Raw genomic sequence first — 19142 nt, forward strand, 5'->3', positions numbered from 1 at the left:
ATGTCCTAAATTGCAATTCCTAGTAAATAAAAGTAGAATGTGCTACAAATCGATTTATTTAACGGTAGCGCTACACGTCAGTCAGCTGATCCGATCACCTGGTTGATCACCCTGCGCGATATACCACTAGACAACTTGTGGCGGTTGGATCATCATGGCATGTCATTTTCTCTTGAAGGAAATATGCCCTAGAGACAATAATAAAGTTATTATTTATTTTCTTATATCATGATAAATGTTTATTATTCATGCTAGAATTGTATTAACCGGAAACATAATACATGTGTGGATACATAGACAAACAGAGTGTCACTAGTATGCCTCTACTTGACTAGCTCGTTGATCAAAGATGGTTATGTTTCCTAGCCATAGACATGAGTTGTCATTTGATTAACGGGATCACATCATTAGGAGAATGATGTGATTGACTTGACCCATTCCGTTTAGCTTAGCACTTGATCGTTTAGTATGTTGTTATTGCTTTCTTCATGACTTATACATGTTCCTATGACTATGAGATTATGCAACTCCCGTTTACCGGAGGAATACTTTGTGTGCTACCAAACATCACAACGTAACTGGGTGGTTATAAAGGTGCTCTACAGGTGTCTCCGAAGGTACTTATTGAGTTGGCGTATTTCGAGATTAGGATTTGTCATTCCGATTGTCGAAGAGGTATCTCTGGGCCCACTCGGTAATGCACATCACTATAAGCCTTGCAAGCATTGTAACTAATGAGTTAGTTGCGAGATGATGTATTACGGAACGAGTAAAGAGACTTGCCGGTAACGAGATTGAACTAGGTATTGAGATACCGACGATCTAATCTAGGGCAAGTAACATACCGATGACAAAGGGAACAAACGTATGTTGTTATGCGGTTTGACCGATAAAGATCTTCGTAGAATATGTAGGACCCAATATGAGCATCCAGGTTCCGCTATTGGTTATTGACCGGAGACGTGTCTCGGTCATGTCTACATAGTTCTCAAACCCGTAGGGTCCGCACGCTTAAAGTTTGGCGACGATCGGTATTATGAGTTTTTGTGTTTTGATGTACCGAAGGTAGTTCGGAGTCCCGGATATGATCACGGACATGACGAGGAGTCTCGAAATGGTCGAGACGTAAAGATCGGTATAATGGGCGATTATATTCAGACACCGGAAGTGTTCTGAGTGGTTTCTGATAAAAACCGGAGCACCGGGGGGTTACCGGAACCCCCCACGGAGTTAATTGGGCCTCATGGGCCTCAGTGGGAGAAGAGGAGGGGCGGCCAGGGCAGCCGCACGCCCCCTCCCCCTCTAGGCCGAGTTGAACAAGGAGGGGGGCGGCGCCCCCTTTTTCCTTCTCCTCCTCTCTCCCTTCCTTCCCCCTCCTACTCCAACAAGGAAAAGGAGGAGTCCTACTCCCGGTGAGAGTAGGACACCCCCCCTGGCGCGCCCTCCTCCTGGTCGGCCGCCTCCCCCCTTGCTCCTTTATATACGGGGGCAGGGGCACCCTAGAACACACAAGTTGATCTTTTGATCTATTCCAGCTGTGTGCGGTGCCCCCCTCCACCACATTCCACCTCGGTTATATCATAGCGGTGCTTAGGCGAAGCCCTGCGTCGGTAGCAACATCATCACCGTCATCACGCCGTCGTGCTGACGGAACTCTCTCGTGAAGCTCTGCTGGATCGGAGTTCACGGGACGTCATCGAGCTGAACGTGTGCTGAACTCGGAGGTGCCGTACGTTCGGTACTTGGATCGGTCGGATCGTGAAGACGTACGACTACATCAACCGTGTTGTGCTAACGCTTCCGCTTTCGGTCTACGAGGGTACGTGGACACACTCTCCCCTCTCGTTGCTATGCATCACCATGATCCTGAGTGTGCGTAGGAATTTTTTTGAAATTAATACGTTCCCCAACACTCTTCCCCTGCTTCGAGTTAACAAAGAGAGAAAAATCTTCGGTCACTCGCCCACGCTCGTTGCAGATAACCCCCCCCCCCCCCCCCCCCCCCCCCCCCCCCCCCCCCCGCGCCCCCCCCCCCCCCCCCCCCCGGTCACAACACCGCTTGGTGTCGCGGCTCACAACACCTGGTATTGTTGCTTGTTGCCAAAAAAACGCAGTCGTCCCTCTTCATAGAATTAGAGCCCTTGGTCTGGTCGCTCGCCACACGCTGGAGTTGCGAGTTGCAGCGCCCCATCTCGCCACTCGCGCCAACGAGGACGATCGCAGCACCGCGTCGTGCCAGTCACAGCTTCCGCCTCTATCAGTTGCAACATCCCTCTTAGCTATCTCTGGTGCCGTGCCGGCCGCATCACCGCAACATGATGGTCACAGCTTCGTCACCCCAGGCAGTGCGCACGGCAGAGCTTGCATCTTCGGCACCCCCTGCATCACCTAAATTCGACGAGCTGCGGCGCGACGTGCTCAGATAAAGGATATATGGAGAGAGAGTAAGGTTCCAGGGGGCATGTGGCGACATCACGAGATGACCGATTTCAGCGAGCGATCGGCCCGCCGACGGGAATCGTTTTCCTATAGAAAATCAACAACGTTCAACCAACAATCATCTGCAACGACAAAAAAAGGTATAAATTTGGGCTCGATTCCCATGTGGCGTTACTCCTAATAACAAAAGAAAAAACAGATGCGAGTTTGGCAGACAGATTTGTAGGTTTCTCTTAACAACCAAAAGCGATGTCCACTCAAAGTTTCAAACCGAGAGAGAGAGAGAGAGAGGGACATCCCATCTGCTTCTCTTTCTTTCTTGGTGCCTCCCACCCAACACCAACCACTACAATACGTCATCATTCACTGCCTCCATCTTCCTTCTCATCCTCCAGGCTCTCTCTCTCTCTCTCTCTTGGTGCCTCCCATCCAACACCAACCAATATTTCTGTAACAATTGATTGCTACCGAATATGAAAGTATTCTTGATCTGGTGATTGCAGTTCGAAGGAGAAGGACTAGGAGGTTGCTTGTCCTGCCACTGCCGTTGCAGATGCTTAAAAGCAGAAGTCAGCCATGGAAGCGGCAGGAGACGAGGAGAGGCCCTTGCTCCATCACCTATCTCCTGAACTCCATCAGGCAAGTACAAAGAAAACCGTATCATTTCTTCTCTATTGACTACCAAGTTGGGATCATTGTTGCAAGGAGAGTTGTGGTCCTCTAAGTCGCGCCACCAACGGCACCTAGTGTGGAGATTCAAGTAATCAAGCTTAGCGAGAGTCTGTTAGAGAAGAAAAAAATCTTGATCTATTTAGTTTCTATGTCAAAGCGCTGCTATTATTAATTGTACGTGTGTTAGTGGCAGCCTCAAGTCTGGAAGTTCGTACTAGCTAGTTGTATCTGTCTAGCTGAGTAGGTTCATGCTAACAGTGATAAAAATAGCAGTGTACAAGAGGTTTGATACTCCCTCCGATCCATGTTAATTGTCGCTGTACAACTTTATACTAAATCAACGATAGTTAATATGAATTGAAGGGAGTATAATTTTTTTCAAAAAGGGGAATACCCCGTTTTTGAAAATCATAGCAGAGGATACTTGGTGCCACCAAAAATAAGTAGATCATACTCATAGCAGAGGTTTTACTGTGCCACACGCAGGATGGGGATTCAAGATACACTAATGACGGAACAGTTGATGTTAACGGGCAACCTGCTGTTAAGGCAAGCACAGGAAACTGGAGAGCATGCTTCTTCCTCTTAGGTATACTCGCATACTGCATAACTCACAACTAAGCATTTTCTTTTCCTTTTCTGAAAGATGCACAATACTTATTCTCATTGTTTGACCTGTACTAGGTGTCCAATTCAGCGAATGCTTGGCCTTCTTCGCAATCTCAAAGAACTTGGTCACCTACCTCACCAGCGTGCTCCATGAAAGCAATATCGACGCGGCCAGAAATGTGTCCACTTGGTTTGGCACCACATTCTTTACGCCGCTTATCGGAGCTTTCTTGGCAGACACGTATTGGGGGAGGTACAAGACATTAGTGGTTTTCCTCTCAGTCTACATCGTCGTAAGTGAATGTTGTTGATGTGAACCAATAGACACAGAGGTCGGAGGAAGCACCGCCTTTTTTTGAAAGAAATTATGTTGTGAGCATTCATAAACAACTTCCATGTGTTTTTTTTTTTTGCTAGGGGATGCTTGTTTTGACGGTTTCAACGACACTCCCATGGATGATGCAATCCTCCAACCACGGTGAGATTCACCGTATCACCGTCTATGTTGGACTGTATCTTACAGCCCTTGGCAACGGTGGCATCAAGCCCTGCACCTCCCCTTTTGGCGCTGACCAGTTTGACATCACCGACACAACAGAGCGGGTGAAGAAGGGTTCATTCTTCAATTGGTTCTACTTCTTGAACACTATTGGCTCCCTTTTGTCGACCACTGTGATCATCTGGGTGCAAGACAATGTTGGGTGGGGGATCGGCTTTGCGATCCCCATGATCCTCACGAGTCTTAGTTTCATGGTGTTCATCGCAAGTAGGAGGATGTACAGATACAAGTCAAAAGGAGAAAGTCCCATGACAACAGCTTCCCAGGTTGTTGTTGCAGCTGCAAGAAATCGCCATCTGAAGTTGCCTGAGGATTGCACAACCTTGCATTACCCGCCTTCATCACCATCGGAGGCTACATTCAGTGTTCAGCATACCACTCAGTTCAGGTAGGTAATAGAATATCCTAGTGAGTAAACATCATACGCTTTTAATTTTGTGTCTGAAAATATGTGTTACATGTGCAGATTTTTGGACAAGGCTGCCATTGTATCACCATCGACACAGGAGAAGAAAGGTGTGGCGACGAGCCCATGGAGGCTATGCACACTCTCTCATGTTGAAGAGGTGAAGATGCTTCTACGTCTGTGCCCTGCATGGGCGTCTTTGCTGGTCTTCTTCATGATCACGGCACAGATGTCGTCGACGGTGATTGAGCAGGGTATGGCAATGGACAACTGCGTGGGGTCATTCGCCGTGCCACCGGCCTCCCTCGCCAGCTTCAATGTGGTTACCACACTTGTATTGATCCCCATATATGATGTCGTGCTAGTGCCCCTGGCTCGGCGCGCCACTGGCGAGGACCGAGGTCTCACACAACCGCAGCGCCTTGGCGTCGGTCTCACGTTGTCCACTCTCGCCATGGCTTACCTAGCTCTTCTCGAGAGGAACCGTCTCGCAAAGGCCGCGATCGGGGAAGCGGTGAGCATTATGTGGCAGGCACCGGCATACGCCGTGATGGGTGTTAGTGAGGTGTTTACGGTCATCGGCATGATCGAGCTCTTCTACGACCGGGCTCCGGACAACATGAGGAGCCTGTGCACCGCCTTCGGGCAGCTTGCCATCGCGGCAGGGAGCTACCTCAACTCGGCAGCGCTGGGCGTTGTCGCGTCCGCCACGATGTGGATCCCAGAGGACCTCGACAACGGACACTTGGACTACTTCTTCTGGACAATAGCGGTGCTCAGTGCCTTGAATCTGTTACAGTTTGTACTTTACTCTATGATGTACAATGATAACGTAGCTTGTCGACAACGCCATCGATATTAGTAATGCTTCACTGTGTCGGCAAACACTCGATCAAGCTTCTTGACTATTCTTTGGGTGGAATTGTTGCGGCATGCCTCTTGGACCATAGGCCTATACTTGACCACCATGATGCTTCGATTTTCGGATACTAGTAATTGAGGAAATGAGCAGGTAATAATGTAACACTACTAAATGTACTTCAAAAGATATATAACATAGGCAGCAATTTGACACTGATTTTTCGCTTAATTGTAGAAAAGTCGACATTATTGGTGGTCTAACATGAACTATGATTTAAGCGAGACACCGGTAGAAAAACACAAAGTAATATTGCCGGCACGGCGATAGTTACATCAAAGATCTCCTTCAGTGCTCCATGCAAGGATAGTTAAAAAAAATCAAACTTTTCTCTTGCGAATAAATACTAATAAAATAATGCACAAATTGTTTTTCATCTCATTTCTTTGACATATGGTTTTATAACCCGGCCCAAACCTGTTACACAGGGCCCACCGGTCAGACACACCCACTCGCTGACTCAAGGGGGCCACCACTCAGCTATACTGCGGCTACCCAAGCTCCTGCGCCGGCTTCCTCTGCTCCACTCCACTGCCATCCGCCCGCCGTGACAAGAAAGCAGAGCAGCTGCGTCGCCGGCCGGCCAGCTCCATCTCCGCGATTCCTTCCATGGCCGGCGGTGGCGTCGTCGGCGCGGGGGCGGACCGCCGGGAGGGCGAGTGGCTGCGCGCGTACGGCCGGGCGGCGGCGATGGTGCCGCGGGTGGAGGCGCTCGCCGCCGGCCGCGCGCGGCTGGAGGCCGTGAACGCGCTGCAGCACGAGTCCTGGGAGGCCCGCGACGTCCTCCTCCAGTGCCGCCTCCTCCAGGTGACCCCTCCGCTCCCTCCTCTTTATCCCACCTAGGGTTTCGGGCTTTCGGCTGCTGACTGGTGTGTGCTCGCGGAAATGTCAGGCGGATGAGAACACGAGGATGTGGGAGGCAACGTGCATGGCCCAGCAGCCCTCCGGCGATGACCGGATGTTCGCCGGTAAGGGGAGCATTTCCTCACCTACTACTCTGTCTGCTACTAGCACTGCGTTATCTCTGTTGCTCTATATTGATGTTTGGGATTTGGGAGCACAGTCTGCTACGTTTCGCTTTCTTATGATCCGATATCCTTGTCCCTGTCCGCTGCATTCAATGTAGAACCCCTAAAGAGTGAAAATGAGGATTTAAAAGATTTCATACAAGTCTTGGAGCTGGAGAACGAGGAGCTTAAGGTACCTTACCGAAACACGAGTTGCGTCTCAGCTAGCTTGTGCATCCTGTCAATTTTCTGAACTTATATCCTGTCAATTTTCTCAACTCGTATCTTGTGTGCCCATGCCTGCTTCTTATACTGTTATTAGATAAGAGTGAAGGAAATTGAAAGTGGCGCAGGGCACTGCCTAAATGCCGCAGGCCATGAGCACATTGCAGGAGATCTAGAAGCAGTGCTAAGACGATTGAACCAAGCTCATGAGGCACTGATTGCAGACAAGGATAAGGAAATTTCAGCACTGATTGCAGACAAGGATAAGGAAATTTCAGCACTGATTGCAGAGAAGGACAAGGAAATTTCTGCACTAATTGCAGAAAAGGACCTCGTGCGAGAGCAGTTTACGACACTGGAGTGGGACTATGCTGACCTTCGTAGCTACAGCAGTAAACAGGCAGCACAAGTTACTGAAGCAAAGCAAGAGCTTAAGCGGCTGCAAGTGGCATCCCAGAAGAAGGATGATAAGATTCACAAACCGCGAGCACGAGCAAAAGCAGTTGAAGCCAAAAGGAAGGTGCTTCCTGAGGATAAGCGACAGGAGATGACCTGTATGCCCAAGGAGACAGATGGGCAAACTGAAAAATGCAAAGATGGGCAGCCTGAGACTAGTGAAAAGTGCAACAAGGATACGAGTGAGACACACACAAAGAATTGTTCACAAGGTCCTGGTTTAAGGGGGGAAGAAATGAAAATTTGTTCTTCTAAGCAAATGCTAGCAAAAGATGGGCAACCTCAGACTAGCCTGAAGCGCAAGTGCGTCACTTCCTCCTTACCAAATGTAAGTATTTCATTTCCATGTATATGGACGACTCACACTATACCATTTTTTATCATTGTGTTATTCCTTTACTATTTATAGTGACCCTGTCTTTCCATACATGTACAGTTAATGGACACCCTTGCACCTGTTAAGCAGACCTGGCTTGCATCTTAATAAAAGCTGATCACCTTGTACTAATATGCATAGACAAATAAAATTTGGAATGTCATTTATCTACATTTCTGTCTTGTTCTCATTCTCTGAAAAGCTTCCTGTTGGAATTTGGATTGTCTTTGGTCTAGTAAGGGTTTTGGTTTCATGGGCGTGTCAGTTGACTAATTGCTATTTGGCTTGTAGTATAATGAGCAGAATGCAAATGATGAGGAAAAGAGTAATCAAGTTCTAGAGCCTCTCAACAAGAAGAGGGTACCAGAGAAAGGGGAAGTGGAGCAAGATGACAGTAAGGTCAAACTCGCCAACGGAAAGCAATCGGTAAATACTCGTTTTTCTTGTGATTCTCGGTTTTATACTAGTCTTGTATTCTGATGGTGTTCTATTTGGTTCACCTTGCCTTGAAGGCCTGCCCAGCAGTCGATGAACGACATGCTCCTCAAGATCCGTGCCGTGAAGGATAGTTTGATGGACAAACCTGGCAAGTTTGAGGAGTCGATGAACGCCGCGATCCTCTACATCCGTGCCGTGAAGGATAGTTTCAGGGACAAACCTGACAAGTTTGGGGAGTTCTTGGCGCTCCTGCGCGGAGTCTATAGCAACAGGTCCGTGATGCATGAGCAGCTACATCTACACAAATTTCTCTGTTTTGAATTTTGACGGATTGTAAACTTTCCTGTTGGTCCTTTTCTTTTTGAAGGATCGATGCTCGAGCCCTCACCAGCGCCTTGAAGGTCCTGTTCGACGGGCGCCCTGAACTCATCCTTCAGTTCAATACGTTCATGACATCGTAGTTCAATACCAGACCGAGCTCAGGAAAGACGACAGGGCTGGTTTAATGAAATGTGGCCATGAGTCCCGGCTAGCTAGGAGCAGATGAACTGATAACTGCTGCCACTTTTTTTGTAGACTGATGAAGTTCCAGTCTTCCATTTTGCTGGTCTTGCCGTGTGTGAATTCGTTTCCGGAAGCTGAAAAAGTAACGTGTAAATTATCTATTAGGACTCTCTGCCTATTTTCCACTGTTTTCTCAACATAAAAATGAGGCTGCTTTTGAAGTGTTGGTGCCGGATGGCTCGGAAGGGGAAAAGCTCATGGATACGCATGACATGGAGTAGGCAACAGAGCAGGTATTTTGGCGGTTTTATTTGATGCACGACTGCACTGTATATTTCTTTCTTTCTTTCTTTCAGAGGCCATATAGTATAGGCCACAGAAAAAAAAAGATGGCATAGGATTAGCATCTACCAAACGTATAATGCAGTCGGTGAGTTACTTTACAAGTGGACCTGAGCATGGCCTAGGCCTAAGTAAAACCCGGTGATGAATTGAAGTTTCTACTCCCTCCGTTCCTAAATATTTGTCTTTCTAGAGATTTCAACAAGTGACTACATACGGAGCAAAATGAGTGAATCTACACTTTAAAATATGTCTATATACATCCATATGTGATAGTCCATTTGAAATCTCTAAAAAGACAAATATTTAGGAACGGAGGGATTAGTTGTTATTTTGGAGCTATCAAACGTATAATGCAGTCGGTGAGTTACTTTAAAAGTGCATCTGAGCAAGGTCTAGGCCTAAGTAAAACCCGGTAATGAATTGAAATTTGAGTTGTTATTTTGGAGGGGCTGGACACTTGTTTTTTCATGGTTGCAGCGTGTCCGCAAAATGGTAAAAAGGAACCCATGAAAATCTCAGATTCTTGCCTACTTAAGTGTTGAATCACATGATCAGTTAATGTATAAAGAGCATATCGTGGTACATAACCGATTTATTGCGTAGTTACTTGAGCATTAAACAAAGTATGGTCGCATGTGTAGGCCGTATGCATCTTTCAGATGCAGAGGCCGGGGTAATACCCCTTTTCTAAAAAAAAATGTGTCAATATGACTGACTCAGAAAACTATGGGAAAATTCTCTTCTGGTATGGCTGAGCATGACTTCATTTTGCCGAGCTTCCATAATTCTTTCCATTTGTGTTTTCGATGATAGTTTCGATTGCTAGTTCCACTCGGTGATCAGCAGCATTGTAATATGTGTCTTCAATTTTTTTTAGCAAGAGGCTCATGCCACGTTCCAATTTTTTGAAAGGAAACGAAAGTATTACACGCCCTGTTGGGCAGCATTGTAATATGTGTGTTACTTGTGGGATGAACATAAGGACCATATCAATCCTGGAAATGAAATAAGAAGCCGATGATCTGCACCTGAATGTTGATGTGTATACTCACTGCTGGGCATACTTTGCAGTACTGTGTCAATGTAGGTCTGCACAGAAGAATCTTAATATTTTTTACTACATGAAAACTAACATATTCATGTGAGTTTACTGTTTAAATTTACAGTTAGATGGCCGATTAATCCCTGCTCGTAGGTTCTAGGCGATTAATTGATTAATTGGCTGATTAACTTGCCGATTAGCCTATTAATCTCTTATTCACCAGCCAACCGAGCAACTACTAGTTAACGATTTTCTCAACAATGATCAGAATAAATGAGCCTCTTGCTGGCAAATGGCAAAGTAAAGTAAAGTTGTAGTACATCTTTTTGCCAAATGATGAACATGTGCTTTAAAAAGAGACAAAAAAAATGTTCAGGGACAAGTGTTCACCCTTCTCCCATAACCACGCCGCCACACCCCAATGTCATTTTCGTCATTAGAAAACTCTCACTCAGCGGTGAGACAAAGTCTTCACACTCAAACATCGGTCGAGCAGACAGTGAAGGACCCAGAGATTGAGGTTTGCCGGGATAACGACCGATGACGGAGCTCGATTGCGTTGCGTTCGCTGCCAGGGGGAGATGCCCTACACCGCCGCCGGAGACCAGGGGCGGCATCCCCTGCTCACCCCCGGAGGTGGATTCACGAGATCACACCCTCGCTGGCTCCTCACCCACGCCGAAGGAGACACCTCCATGACAATGAAGAGGTAAAAACGAAAGGAAAATTTATTTTCTCCATGGCCATGGAGCAAGATATTTAATGTGAGGTTTTTTCCCTCAAAAAAATGTGAGATTTCTTTTATTTAAGCAACAACGGTCGTTTCCGGCTCTCCCTCCGACCCCCAAACCCCGCCCGCAATCCTCAGGTGAAAAGACGGAAACGCCCACCACCACCCCCGCTCCACCCCTGATTCGAACCAATCCATGGCCGGCGGCGGCGCGTCGCCGGCGCGGGAGGGCGGCCGGGAGGAGTGGCTGCGCATCTACGACCGGATGGTGGCCGTCCTGCGGAAGAGCCACCGGGACGTGGAGGCGCTGCTCGCCGACCGCACGCGCCTCGAGGCCGTCCTCAAGATCCAGCACGACTTCTGGCTCCACCGCGACGCCGTCCTCAGGGACCGCCTCGACGAGGTCCGCCCCTCCCTCCCCCCTTCCTCCCTGATTCTATCCTTCTCCGACGAGGTCCGGCCGGCGGCTGACGGTCCCTAGGGTTTCGCTGGCAGACGCGGAGGGTGGAGGACTGCCTGCGGCGGGGCGACGCCGCCAAGCTCGACCTGCTCCTCGGCGACAAGGACCTCGAGGTGCGCCGCCACCGGATCTACATCGGTAAGACCACAAATTCCCCAACCCCCTCCCCCTATGTGCCGTTCTTGTCGATTTGGTGGGAGAAATCCAGAAATCCTGGGGCATGGATTCTTCTGGAGGGTTTTGGGTAGCTCTAGGTGCCAAAGCCGGCGTCTTTTTCGGCTCAGGGGTCGTCTCCGGAGGCATATCCGCTGCCACACCCGCCAAATGTTCCATCTTTGCTTGCGTTCGCTCTGCAATGCTTGGATTGACATTGTTGTGATGCTTGCTGTGGCATGCCTGATGTGAATTTTGTCAAGATTCTCTGTATGTATGTATGCTGCTGTGCTGGTTTAGTTATTTCTGTATGTTTCGCCCTACAGACATTTTACGGAAGTTCTAAGCTAATTCACCAAATGTGTATGTCATAATATTGCTTGGGCTTCAAAAGTTGTTAATCACGGCGGCATTTCATACATCGTTGCACCGTTGGACGCCAAAGCGGTAGTCCAACGATGATATTTCGTCATTTCCACAGCATATTGCTTCTGTTCACATTCATCAAGAACCAGGATTCCTGGCGATTGCGACCCACTTATAATGACAGCTAGTGCTTTCCTTTTTTCCATTTGGAATAACGTTTCGCTAAGGAGTTATATTGCTACTGGTTGCTGATATCATTGCGTTTTGTGTTTGATGTAGAACACCAAGATGGTGACTTGGAGGATTTCAAAAGGGATGCGGCTGCTTTGGCTCAAGAAAACAATGAACTGAAGGTACTTGCCAAAACATAAGTTGCTTTACTCACAAGCATGTACTCCCTCCGTTCCGAATTACTTGTCTTGGATTTGTCTAGATACGGATGTATCTAGACTCATTTTAGTGCTAGATACCTCTGTATCTAGACAAATCTAAGACAAGTAATTCGGAACGGAGGGAGTAGTAAACTTTGTCCATCTCGTTAACTGTTGTTTTGTATCTGCTCCTCCTGTTTTCTTCTTAACTTTAGATAAAACTGAAGGAAGCTGAAAGTTGTGCCGAGCTCAGCGAGCCGATTACAGACCCCGAGCACAGCGGAAGAGATTTGAGAGCAGAGATACGGAAGCTAAAGAAAGCCTATAAGGCCCTGAGCTCGCAAAAGGAGAGTGAGGTTTCCGCGTTACTTGCAGAAAAGGATTTTGTGTGGAACCAGTACAAGACAATGGAGAAGGATTACGAGACGCTCCTTAAGAAGAAGAAGATGGAGGCAGCACAGGCTACTGAAGCAGCAGAGAAGCTTCAGCGGAAGGTGGAGGAGCTGCAACTGCAAGTGGTGGCCCAAAAGAAGGATGACGATGTTGGCAGATTGCAAGCAGAAGCTAATGATGCCAAAAAGAAGGTACTGGCTCTTGAGGATAAGCTACAAAAAATGCACTCCCTGGTCAGTGAGAAAGATGATGAAATCCAAAAACTCAAGAGTGGGCACCTTCAGTCTAGTCAAAAGCGGAAGAAGGATATCAGTGGGACACATAGAAGATCTAGGTCTGAAGGTCCATCTGTACGGGGCAAGTCTAAAGGTAATCCTCGGAGGCAAATGGCAGAAGAAGATCAACCTGAGACCAGTCAGAAGCGTCAGTGTGCCTCTTCGTTGTCAAGTGTAAGTATTCCATTCCCAAGTATATCATTCATGTACTGAGCTACTGACATGCTCCACTGATAACCTAGACGCTGAGTTCCTGTTTTAGAAAAAAATAACTTTTCCTATGACCGTGTAGCAACATCTGGTTGCAATGTCTAATTCTTGGAAGGCTGCATGAGTTGCATTTTGCTGTAAATATGGACAAAGAGTAATGTTGATGTAATTTAAGTGAGTATTAGTTGAGTTGCAAGTGCTCATAAAGCAAAAGTACCATCACATATACTAAAGTACATTCTTAGAGGAGTCGGAACCAGGCAAAATATGTCTCTGACTTACCAGTTTATCACTTTCCAGCTAATGGGTAACCTTGTACTGCTAGCTTGCTCATCTATATGCGTAAACAACCCTCCGCAGAGAGGAAATATTATGCATCTTATTGCATTGTAACCCCATTCCTCATCAGTTACAATGTCCTAAGTCTTTGATGTTGCATGAGTTGCGATCAGCTTTTGTTCATAAATAGTAAAATCTGCAATTTACTTGCGTCAGTAGCAACTTTTCACCAATAATTGTAATGTCTAATTCTTGGCAAGCCGCCTCAGCTGTGTCTTGCTGTAAATATGGACAAAGAGTTAACTTGATGGATTTTAGGTGAGCATTATGTTCCTTGCTACGTGCTCATGAAGGACCATCAGATATGAATTCAAGGAGACTTAAGAACGTGGCCAAATATTTTCCTTGATTTAACCATATTACTGTCAACCTTGCTTGTAACCTTGTATTACTGGTTTGTTCATCTATACGCAGAAGCAAGACCGAACGTACCACTCTTATGGCACTAACCAAGTGCTCATCTATGTCCTAATTCTTGGTAGGCCGCATGAGTTGCGTCTTGCTGTAAATATGGACAAATAATAAGGTTGATGGAATTTAGGTGAGCATCACTGAGTCGTAGATGCTCATAAAGGACCATCACATATACACCCAGGAGACTGATTAATAGTAGGACACGACACTGTAAACCTTTTTGCTCGTCTATGTCCTAATTGTTGGTAGGCCGCATAAGTTGCATCCTGCCGTAAATATGGACAGATAATAATGTTGATGGAATTTAGATGAGCATCATGTGAGTCGTAGATGCTCATAAAGGACCACCACATATACACTTGTGGAGACTAGTAATAGGACATGACTCATCTATGTCCTAATTCTTGGTAGGCCGCATAAGTTGCATCCTGCTGTAAAATATGGACAAACAATAATGTTGGTGGAATTTAGATGAGCATCATGTGAGTTGTAGATGCTCATAAAGGACCACCACATATACACTTGGTAGACTAGTAGTAGGACATGACTCATCTATGTCCTAATTCTTGGTAGGCTGCATAAGTTGCATCCTGCTGTAAAATATGGACAAACAATAATGTTGTTGGAATTTAGGTGAGCATCATGTGAGTTGTAGATGCTCATGAAGGACCACCACATATACACTGTAATCCTTTTTGCACATCAATGTCCTAATTCTTGGTAGGCCGCGTAAGATGCATCCTGCTGTAAATATGGACACATAGTAATGCTGATGGAATTTAGATGAGCATCATGTGAGTTGTAGGTGCTCATAAAGGACCATCATAGATACACTTGTGATACCAGTAGTAGGATGGCAAACATATGCTGTTTTCATTATCAGTATTTCATCTGAACTATTTCTACACCTGAGGTGGCTAGTTTATTTGTCTGCGTGCATAGTCCAAATTACACGACAATGAGAGGGCCTATCGTCTTTGCCTGTGTCGCTTTGAATTTTCTGCCTCACATATTATGATGTCCTAATTCTTGGTGGGCTGCATGAGTTGCATCTTGCTGTAAATATGGACGAACAGTAAACTGATGGAAACTTGGTGAGATTGTTCTTTAAGTCTTGAATGCTCGCAATGGGACTGTCGCATAGTTTCCTCGAGACTATTGATAAACTTTCGGTTTCCGAATATCTCTGCAATCACAATAAAGTTTTAACTATATCATGGACAAGAGCGATCCTTTACATACTTAGAAGTGTTGAGCATCAAAGTTTTATACAAATGTTGGCAATGTGAGCTTTGAATACGGATGTACAGATTGAGGTTAATTGAACCTAATGTGCTTGGTTTTGAGTGCTAGGAAGTTTTATTTTGTTCTTATAAATAGTAGCTTCAAGATATTTTGCTGTAGTTTGGTGCAATGTGTATCACCATGTTGAAAGTTGGACCTGTTATTAAATGTTTTCTGAGCTTGTATTGTGGTATATGGCATAGAAAACATACTACTTGCTTCAAGACCTTCCTTGGTTTTTCTTTCCTGGTTTCTTTTGTACCCTTGTTCTCCTGTGGTGCAACTGAGCTGGTAAAAGTATAATCTACGGATACTATGTGGAGGAATATGTGTGCTGACAGAACACCATTGATGCGTGCAGGGACTGGCGCTCCGGCGTTGCTCCTCGAGGATGACGCACCTGAGACCCGCGTCGTCGTCATCACCTGCGCCTCAGCAGGTACTCTTCCACTCCAGTTTCAAGGTCCCAAAGCTGAAGGCCCCCGCCCCTCCTCCCCCTCCCCCCTCGTAGTAGTCTGATCTAATGGTATCCTGACATGTGCAGCTGCTGTTAGACCTCCATGATGGCTGTGTTTAGGTGTGTGGAGTTAGTGATCAGGTTTAAGTTTTATCTTGCGCCGCGTGCTCACTGGAGGCGGCGATTGTGTTTTGTAACCTACATCCTCTCCCTTATTTTGGAGGCCCTTTTGTAACATATTCGTGGGCGCTGCGCGAATGGGAGAGCTCACTGACCGGTGTATGTATGTATGTGTGTGTTAACCAGGTGGTGCCCTGGGGCCGGAATTCACGAGGTGTTTGAGATGTGATACAAACTCCCCTCAGTAATAGCTGTGTGTTTCTGCCGTTGGTGTATAAAATGTTGAGTGGTGGATGTGTGAGAGGACATAAATGTGCACATTGTGGATGATTACAGGGAGTGCTTGCGTTTCTGTTTGGGAAAATTGGTGCTTGTTGTGTAGCACCATTTCAGAGGAATGTCATACACACTTGATATCTTATACACAGGCATTTCCTCCATATGGTGCTGGTTTGGCATTTCTCTTCTGTGTATATAAATAAACCTGACTAAAAGGGCGGCGATTTCATTGTTGGGAAAACCGCTCGCGGTATCATGTTACCAACTGTCAAAATAGTACTCCCTCTGTCCGGAAACCTCAAATGGGGATGTCCATTTGAGGGATAAGAAGCTTTTTCGGACAGAGGGAGTAGTGTGCAAGCATACGAGAGAAGGGCGATGCTGCGAAAAATAACCAGAAAGTGGTTGGAAATCGCAAATTTCCCTCGTGTTTACGTAAATTCTTAGCAAGAGGGTGAAGACAAATTTTTGAAACCAAGCTTCCAAAACAAGTTGAGAAAAACAAAATTCCAAGAGGGAGGAGACTCTTCTTCTTGGAGCACAAGAAGTAACCGCCCGCTCCCCAGCACTGCCACGCGGGCCCCACCCGCAACAAGTCTCCGCCGCGGGCCGCCAGTATAAGCCCCGGCCCGGCCCGGCCCACCCGATCCATCCCTGTCTTCTTTATCACCCGAGCCCTCCCCTACTTCTCACCCACGAAAGAGAGAGAGAAGAGAAGAGGAGCCCTCCACCCGGCCGTCGCAGCGCCAACCAAACCCTCGTCGTCGTCCCGGATCCCGCCGTCGCCGCCGCCGCCGCAGCCATGCCGTTCACCCCGGGACCCTACTCCGGCAAGAGCACCCTCGCCCTCGTAAGAACTCGAAAGCGCCCTCATAGAACTCCTATTCCTCCGCGGCCTCGCGGATCAGATCTGGATGACTGACTGACCGATGATCGGCGTCCTCGCGATGGACGTTGCTTTGCAGGTGGCCAGGGTCTCCGCGGTCGGCGTCGGCGTCGTCTACGGCTCCATCAAGCTCGGCATCCTCAAGGTACCGTAACGCGCCCAATCCCCCTCTTCCATCCCCTATGGCACCGCGCGATCGATGCGATTTGGTAGCTTCCGATGTGGGTCGGTTGGTCGGTGGTTCCTAGGGTTAGGAGGGTTTGATCCTAGGACTGTGCTCTGTGTGCCGCGAATCTGAGATTATTAGCCAAGGGGTTGCCTTCCCTCGCAAAAAAAAAAAAAGCCAAGGGGTTGCCTTCGGAGATGGGGCTGATTTGCTGGTTGATTATTCTTCTGGTTTGGTCTGTGTCGCGTCCTGTCTGTTGAGCCCGAGATTTACCAAGGGTTTGGGTTCGGAGACGCTGTTGACAATGTGGGTGCCCACTACCGCAAGTAGGATTCTTATCCCACTTCGGCATCTATTGCCACCACCTAGCAATTGGTGTCCCACTTACCCAAGGGTTTTGTTTCTCGATTTTGATAGGGTTATGTAGCATGACGCACTGGTTGTTAACACTTGTTACCATGTTCTGTTAGTTTCAGTAATAATATGTAGCATCATCATGGGATAGTTCCATAGACTTGCTTCTTGTTAGCATGTTCTCTTACTCTTACAGAAAAATAAAATAAAAGGATCTTCCTCTGGTTCTGGTTGAACCTGCTTGCTGTCATTTGAATTTTGTTCTGTTGTCATCTCACAGTTGAGTCTGAGGCCTGGTTGAACACTGCACAGCTTAATTTGTACTCCCTCTGTCCCATAATATAAGATCGTTTTGCAAGTTTTTTTAGCTTGTAAAATGATCCGTATATTATGGTACGGACGTAGTAGGTTGTATCACTCATGGTGTATGTCTTGTATTTATAAGTAATTTAAGTTGCTCGAGATACATCTTGCTCAGGCAAGCTTGTACCATGATCTGTATAGATTTAGGGACTTTTCTTTCTATGCTCTGCTCGGTGGCATTTCGAGATTGATTGGACACAGTTGATACTATAGAACAATCCAACTGCTGTATAAATGAAACCATACCTGCAAATATCTGAGTATCACTGCTGAATCATAAACATCTTGTTTTCTGCTTCAGCAGTCATTAAGAAAACTACTTCACATATGACAGTCTAGGATCCGATTTTAATACGACCAGTAAACCAACGATGCTGCTCCACTCAGCATGCGTGATGTTAGGCTCTGTTCGATTGTAGTGTCGTACGTGTAGCAATGTTCTGTCTTCATAGCAGGCTTGTTAGAGATAATAATGTTCATCTTGTTTTCTCACCCCCTATCTTATTTACATTTAGCAGATCCATTGAACTGCTTAGTGTACGTTGGTTATCTTTTCCTGTCTGCTGGATTATTATGTACATATGCTTTTCTCTACACTGAATCGGTGTCTAAATCGAAGATCTTTGCAATTCTTTTCCCTTGTTACCATCAAACCATCTTCTTACAGTTGCATGCTTTTTTTTTCCGGCTGTCCAGATGACCAAGCCCAAGGAGGAAGCAGCTGCTCATCACTGAGGACAAGTAGCTCCAGCGCGTTGACGCCGTAGATTCACGATGTACCTTCTATATGTGCATTCGGTTCTGTGATTTGTGTCTGAAACCCAAGAAACCCCAGACCCATGTGGGAGCTGAACCTTAGTTTTTTGCTTGTGGAAAATAATATCCTCGGCTGAATCGATTTGAAATCAGGAAGAGTGAAACTTAAAAAATCCTTTGGTGTGGTACTGCGATGCATCCTGGCCCAGTTTTTGTTGTGTCATCTAGTTTTTGCTCGGCAAGCTGGTCTAGCGAGCATCTCGGCGACTGCATTTATCTAGTTTTTTCTTCAATATATAGCAAGTTCAATAGACCTACATAGCAGTTCAACCAAACGCTCTTAATGATAAGTTGCTCTTTGTACAATCTCTAGAAAGGTATCCTATCAATTGTGAATGTGAATTCTGAAAATTTACTGCCAAAAAATTGATGTCCTAAGCGCAGGTAGAGTGAAGGTAGCACAGTGCTGAATTTCTTTTTTTCTTTCTACTGAACAAACATAAGTTGTTAATTACTACTTCCTCCGTCCCATAATATAAGAATGTTTTTGACACTACACAAGTGGCAAAAACGTTCTTATATTATGGGACGGAGGGAGTAGTAAGATTATTGTTGTAGCAACTGTTGCTTGAAAGGCCATTCAAATTTCCAGCGTTCCTGCTGAACACGTTTATGTTGTGCCGTTACCTCGAAGTAGATTAGTGTAGTTTCTTTTAAGAAAAGTTGCAACATACTCGTTTGTTTGTTCCCCTAATAGGCATTATGATTT

At 46.4% G+C, this 19142-nt stretch overlaps 4 protein-coding genes, 7 non-coding genes and 1 pseudogene across 13 annotated transcripts; all 12 read left to right on the forward strand.

Annotated features, from left to right (window-relative positions):
- Positions 1–2751: 2751 nt before the first annotated feature.
- Positions 2752–5572, forward strand: LOC125535009 (protein NRT1/ PTR FAMILY 8.5-like). The gene is made up of 5 exons (XM_048698068.1): positions 2752–3078; positions 3598–3700; positions 3796–4013; positions 4138–4667; positions 4746–5572. Exons 1-5 carry the CDS (start codon positions 3016–3018, stop codon positions 5545–5547), a joined length of 1716 nt encoding a protein of 571 aa, XP_048554025.1. The 5' UTR covers positions 2752–3015; the 3' UTR covers positions 5548–5572.
- Positions 5573–5950: 378 nt separating this feature from the next.
- On the forward strand, positions 5951–8774 carry LOC125535010. 2 transcript variants are annotated; one of them, XM_048698070.1, is made up of 7 exons: positions 5951–6411; positions 6497–6572; positions 6668–6804; positions 6934–7620; positions 7960–8094; positions 8181–8378; positions 8474–8774. In XM_048698070.1, the coding sequence occupies exons 1-6, from the start codon at positions 6214–6216 to the stop codon at positions 8235–8237; spliced, it is 1290 nt and encodes a 429-aa protein (XP_048554027.1). In that variant the 5' UTR covers positions 5951–6213; the 3' UTR covers positions 8238–8378; positions 8474–8774. The 2 variants fall into 2 exon arrangements, with proteins under 2 accessions (XP_048554027.1, XP_048554028.1); XM_048698071.1 differs by having other exon boundaries at positions 5956–6411; positions 6731–6804.
- A 2045-nt stretch (positions 8775–10819) lies between these two features.
- Positions 10820–15921, forward strand: LOC125535011. 2 transcript variants are annotated; one of them, XM_048698073.1, is made up of 6 exons: positions 10820–11130; positions 11223–11325; positions 11986–12059; positions 12293–12919; positions 15354–15431; positions 15537–15921. In XM_048698073.1, the coding sequence occupies exons 1-6, from the start codon at positions 10924–10926 to the stop codon at positions 15567–15569; spliced, it is 1122 nt and encodes a 373-aa protein (XP_048554030.1). In that variant the 5' UTR covers positions 10820–10923; the 3' UTR covers positions 15570–15921. The 2 variants fall into 2 exon arrangements, with proteins under 2 accessions (XP_048554030.1, XP_048554029.1); XM_048698072.1 differs by having other exon boundaries at positions 10821–11130; positions 15354–15875.
- LOC125541968 lies at positions 13072–13184 on the forward strand (annotated as a pseudogene).
- On the forward strand, positions 13495–13602 carry LOC125541966. Its single transcript, XR_007297756.1, has one exon. It is a non-coding gene; the product is annotated as a small nucleolar RNA snoR103 (small nucleolar RNA).
- On the forward strand, positions 13778–13883 carry LOC125541961. The gene has a single exon (XR_007297751.1). It is a non-coding gene; the product is annotated as a small nucleolar RNA snoR103 (small nucleolar RNA).
- Positions 13959–14065, forward strand: LOC125541960. Its single transcript, XR_007297750.1, has one exon. It is a non-coding gene; the product is annotated as a small nucleolar RNA snoR103 (small nucleolar RNA).
- LOC125541959 lies at positions 14121–14228 on the forward strand. Its single transcript, XR_007297749.1, has one exon. It is a non-coding gene; the product is annotated as a small nucleolar RNA snoR103 (small nucleolar RNA).
- Positions 14283–14390, forward strand: LOC125541963. Its single transcript, XR_007297753.1, has one exon. It is a non-coding gene; the product is annotated as a small nucleolar RNA snoR103 (small nucleolar RNA).
- Positions 14434–14540, forward strand: LOC125541958. Its single transcript, XR_007297748.1, has one exon. It is a non-coding gene; the product is annotated as a small nucleolar RNA snoR103 (small nucleolar RNA).
- On the forward strand, positions 14746–14854 carry LOC125541969. The gene has a single exon (XR_007297757.1). It is a non-coding gene; the product is annotated as a small nucleolar RNA snoR103 (small nucleolar RNA).
- A 564-nt stretch (positions 15922–16485) lies between the features above and the next one.
- LOC125535012 lies at positions 16486–18561 on the forward strand. Its single transcript, XM_048698074.1, has 3 exons — positions 16486–16698; positions 16814–16879; positions 18314–18561. The coding sequence occupies exons 1-3, from the start codon at positions 16651–16653 to the stop codon at positions 18350–18352; spliced, it is 153 nt and encodes a 50-aa protein (XP_048554031.1). The 5' UTR covers positions 16486–16650; the 3' UTR covers positions 18353–18561.
- Positions 18562–19142: the final 581 nt, after the last annotated feature.

This window comes from Triticum urartu, chromosome 2 (assembly GCF_003073215.2).
Source record: "Triticum urartu cultivar G1812 chromosome 2, Tu2.1, whole genome shotgun sequence".
NCBI classification, from domain to species: Eukaryota; Viridiplantae; Streptophyta; class Magnoliopsida; order Poales; family Poaceae; genus Triticum; species Triticum urartu.

Excerpts from the sequence above, each read along its gene's own strand:
- LOC125535009 (XM_048698068.1), top strand. The coding sequence starts at position 3,016 with ATGGAAGCGGCAGGAGACGAGGAGAGGCCCTTGCTCCATCACCTATCT. Across the intron at positions 3,701-3,795 it reads AGCATGCTTCTTCCTCTTAG|GTGTCCAATTCAGCGAATGC; the intron begins GTATACTCGCAT and ends GACCTGTACTAG. Across the intron at positions 4,668-4,745 it reads CAGCATACCACTCAGTTCAG|ATTTTTGGACAAGGCTGCCA; the intron begins GTAGGTAATAGA and ends TTACATGTGCAG.
- LOC125535010 (XM_048698070.1), top strand. The coding sequence starts at position 6,214 with ATGGCCGGCGGTGGCGTCGTCGGCGCGGGGGCGGACCGCCGGGAGGGC. Across the intron at positions 6,412-6,496 it reads TCCAGTGCCGCCTCCTCCAG|GCGGATGAGAACACGAGGAT; the intron begins GTGACCCCTCCG and ends CGGAAATGTCAG. Across the intron at positions 6,805-6,933 it reads TGGAGAACGAGGAGCTTAAG|ATAAGAGTGAAGGAAATTGA; the intron begins GTACCTTACCGA and ends TACTGTTATTAG.
- LOC125535011 (XM_048698072.1), top strand. The coding sequence starts at position 10,924 with ATGGCCGGCGGCGGCGCGTCGCCGGCGCGGGAGGGCGGCCGGGAGGAG. Across the intron at positions 11,131-11,222 it reads TCAGGGACCGCCTCGACGAG|ACGCGGAGGGTGGAGGACTG; the intron begins GTCCGCCCCTCC and ends TTTCGCTGGCAG. Across the intron at positions 11,326-11,985 it reads CCGCCACCGGATCTACATCG|AACACCAAGATGGTGACTTG; the intron begins GTAAGACCACAA and ends TGTTTGATGTAG.
- LOC125535012 (XM_048698074.1), top strand. The coding sequence starts at position 16,651 with ATGCCGTTCACCCCGGGACCCTACTCCGGCAAGAGCACCCTCGCCCTC. Across the intron at positions 16,699-16,813 it reads GCAAGAGCACCCTCGCCCTC|GTGGCCAGGGTCTCCGCGGT; the intron begins GTAAGAACTCGA and ends GTTGCTTTGCAG. Across the intron at positions 16,880-18,313 it reads TCAAGCTCGGCATCCTCAAG|ATGACCAAGCCCAAGGAGGA; the intron begins GTACCGTAACGC and ends CCGGCTGTCCAG.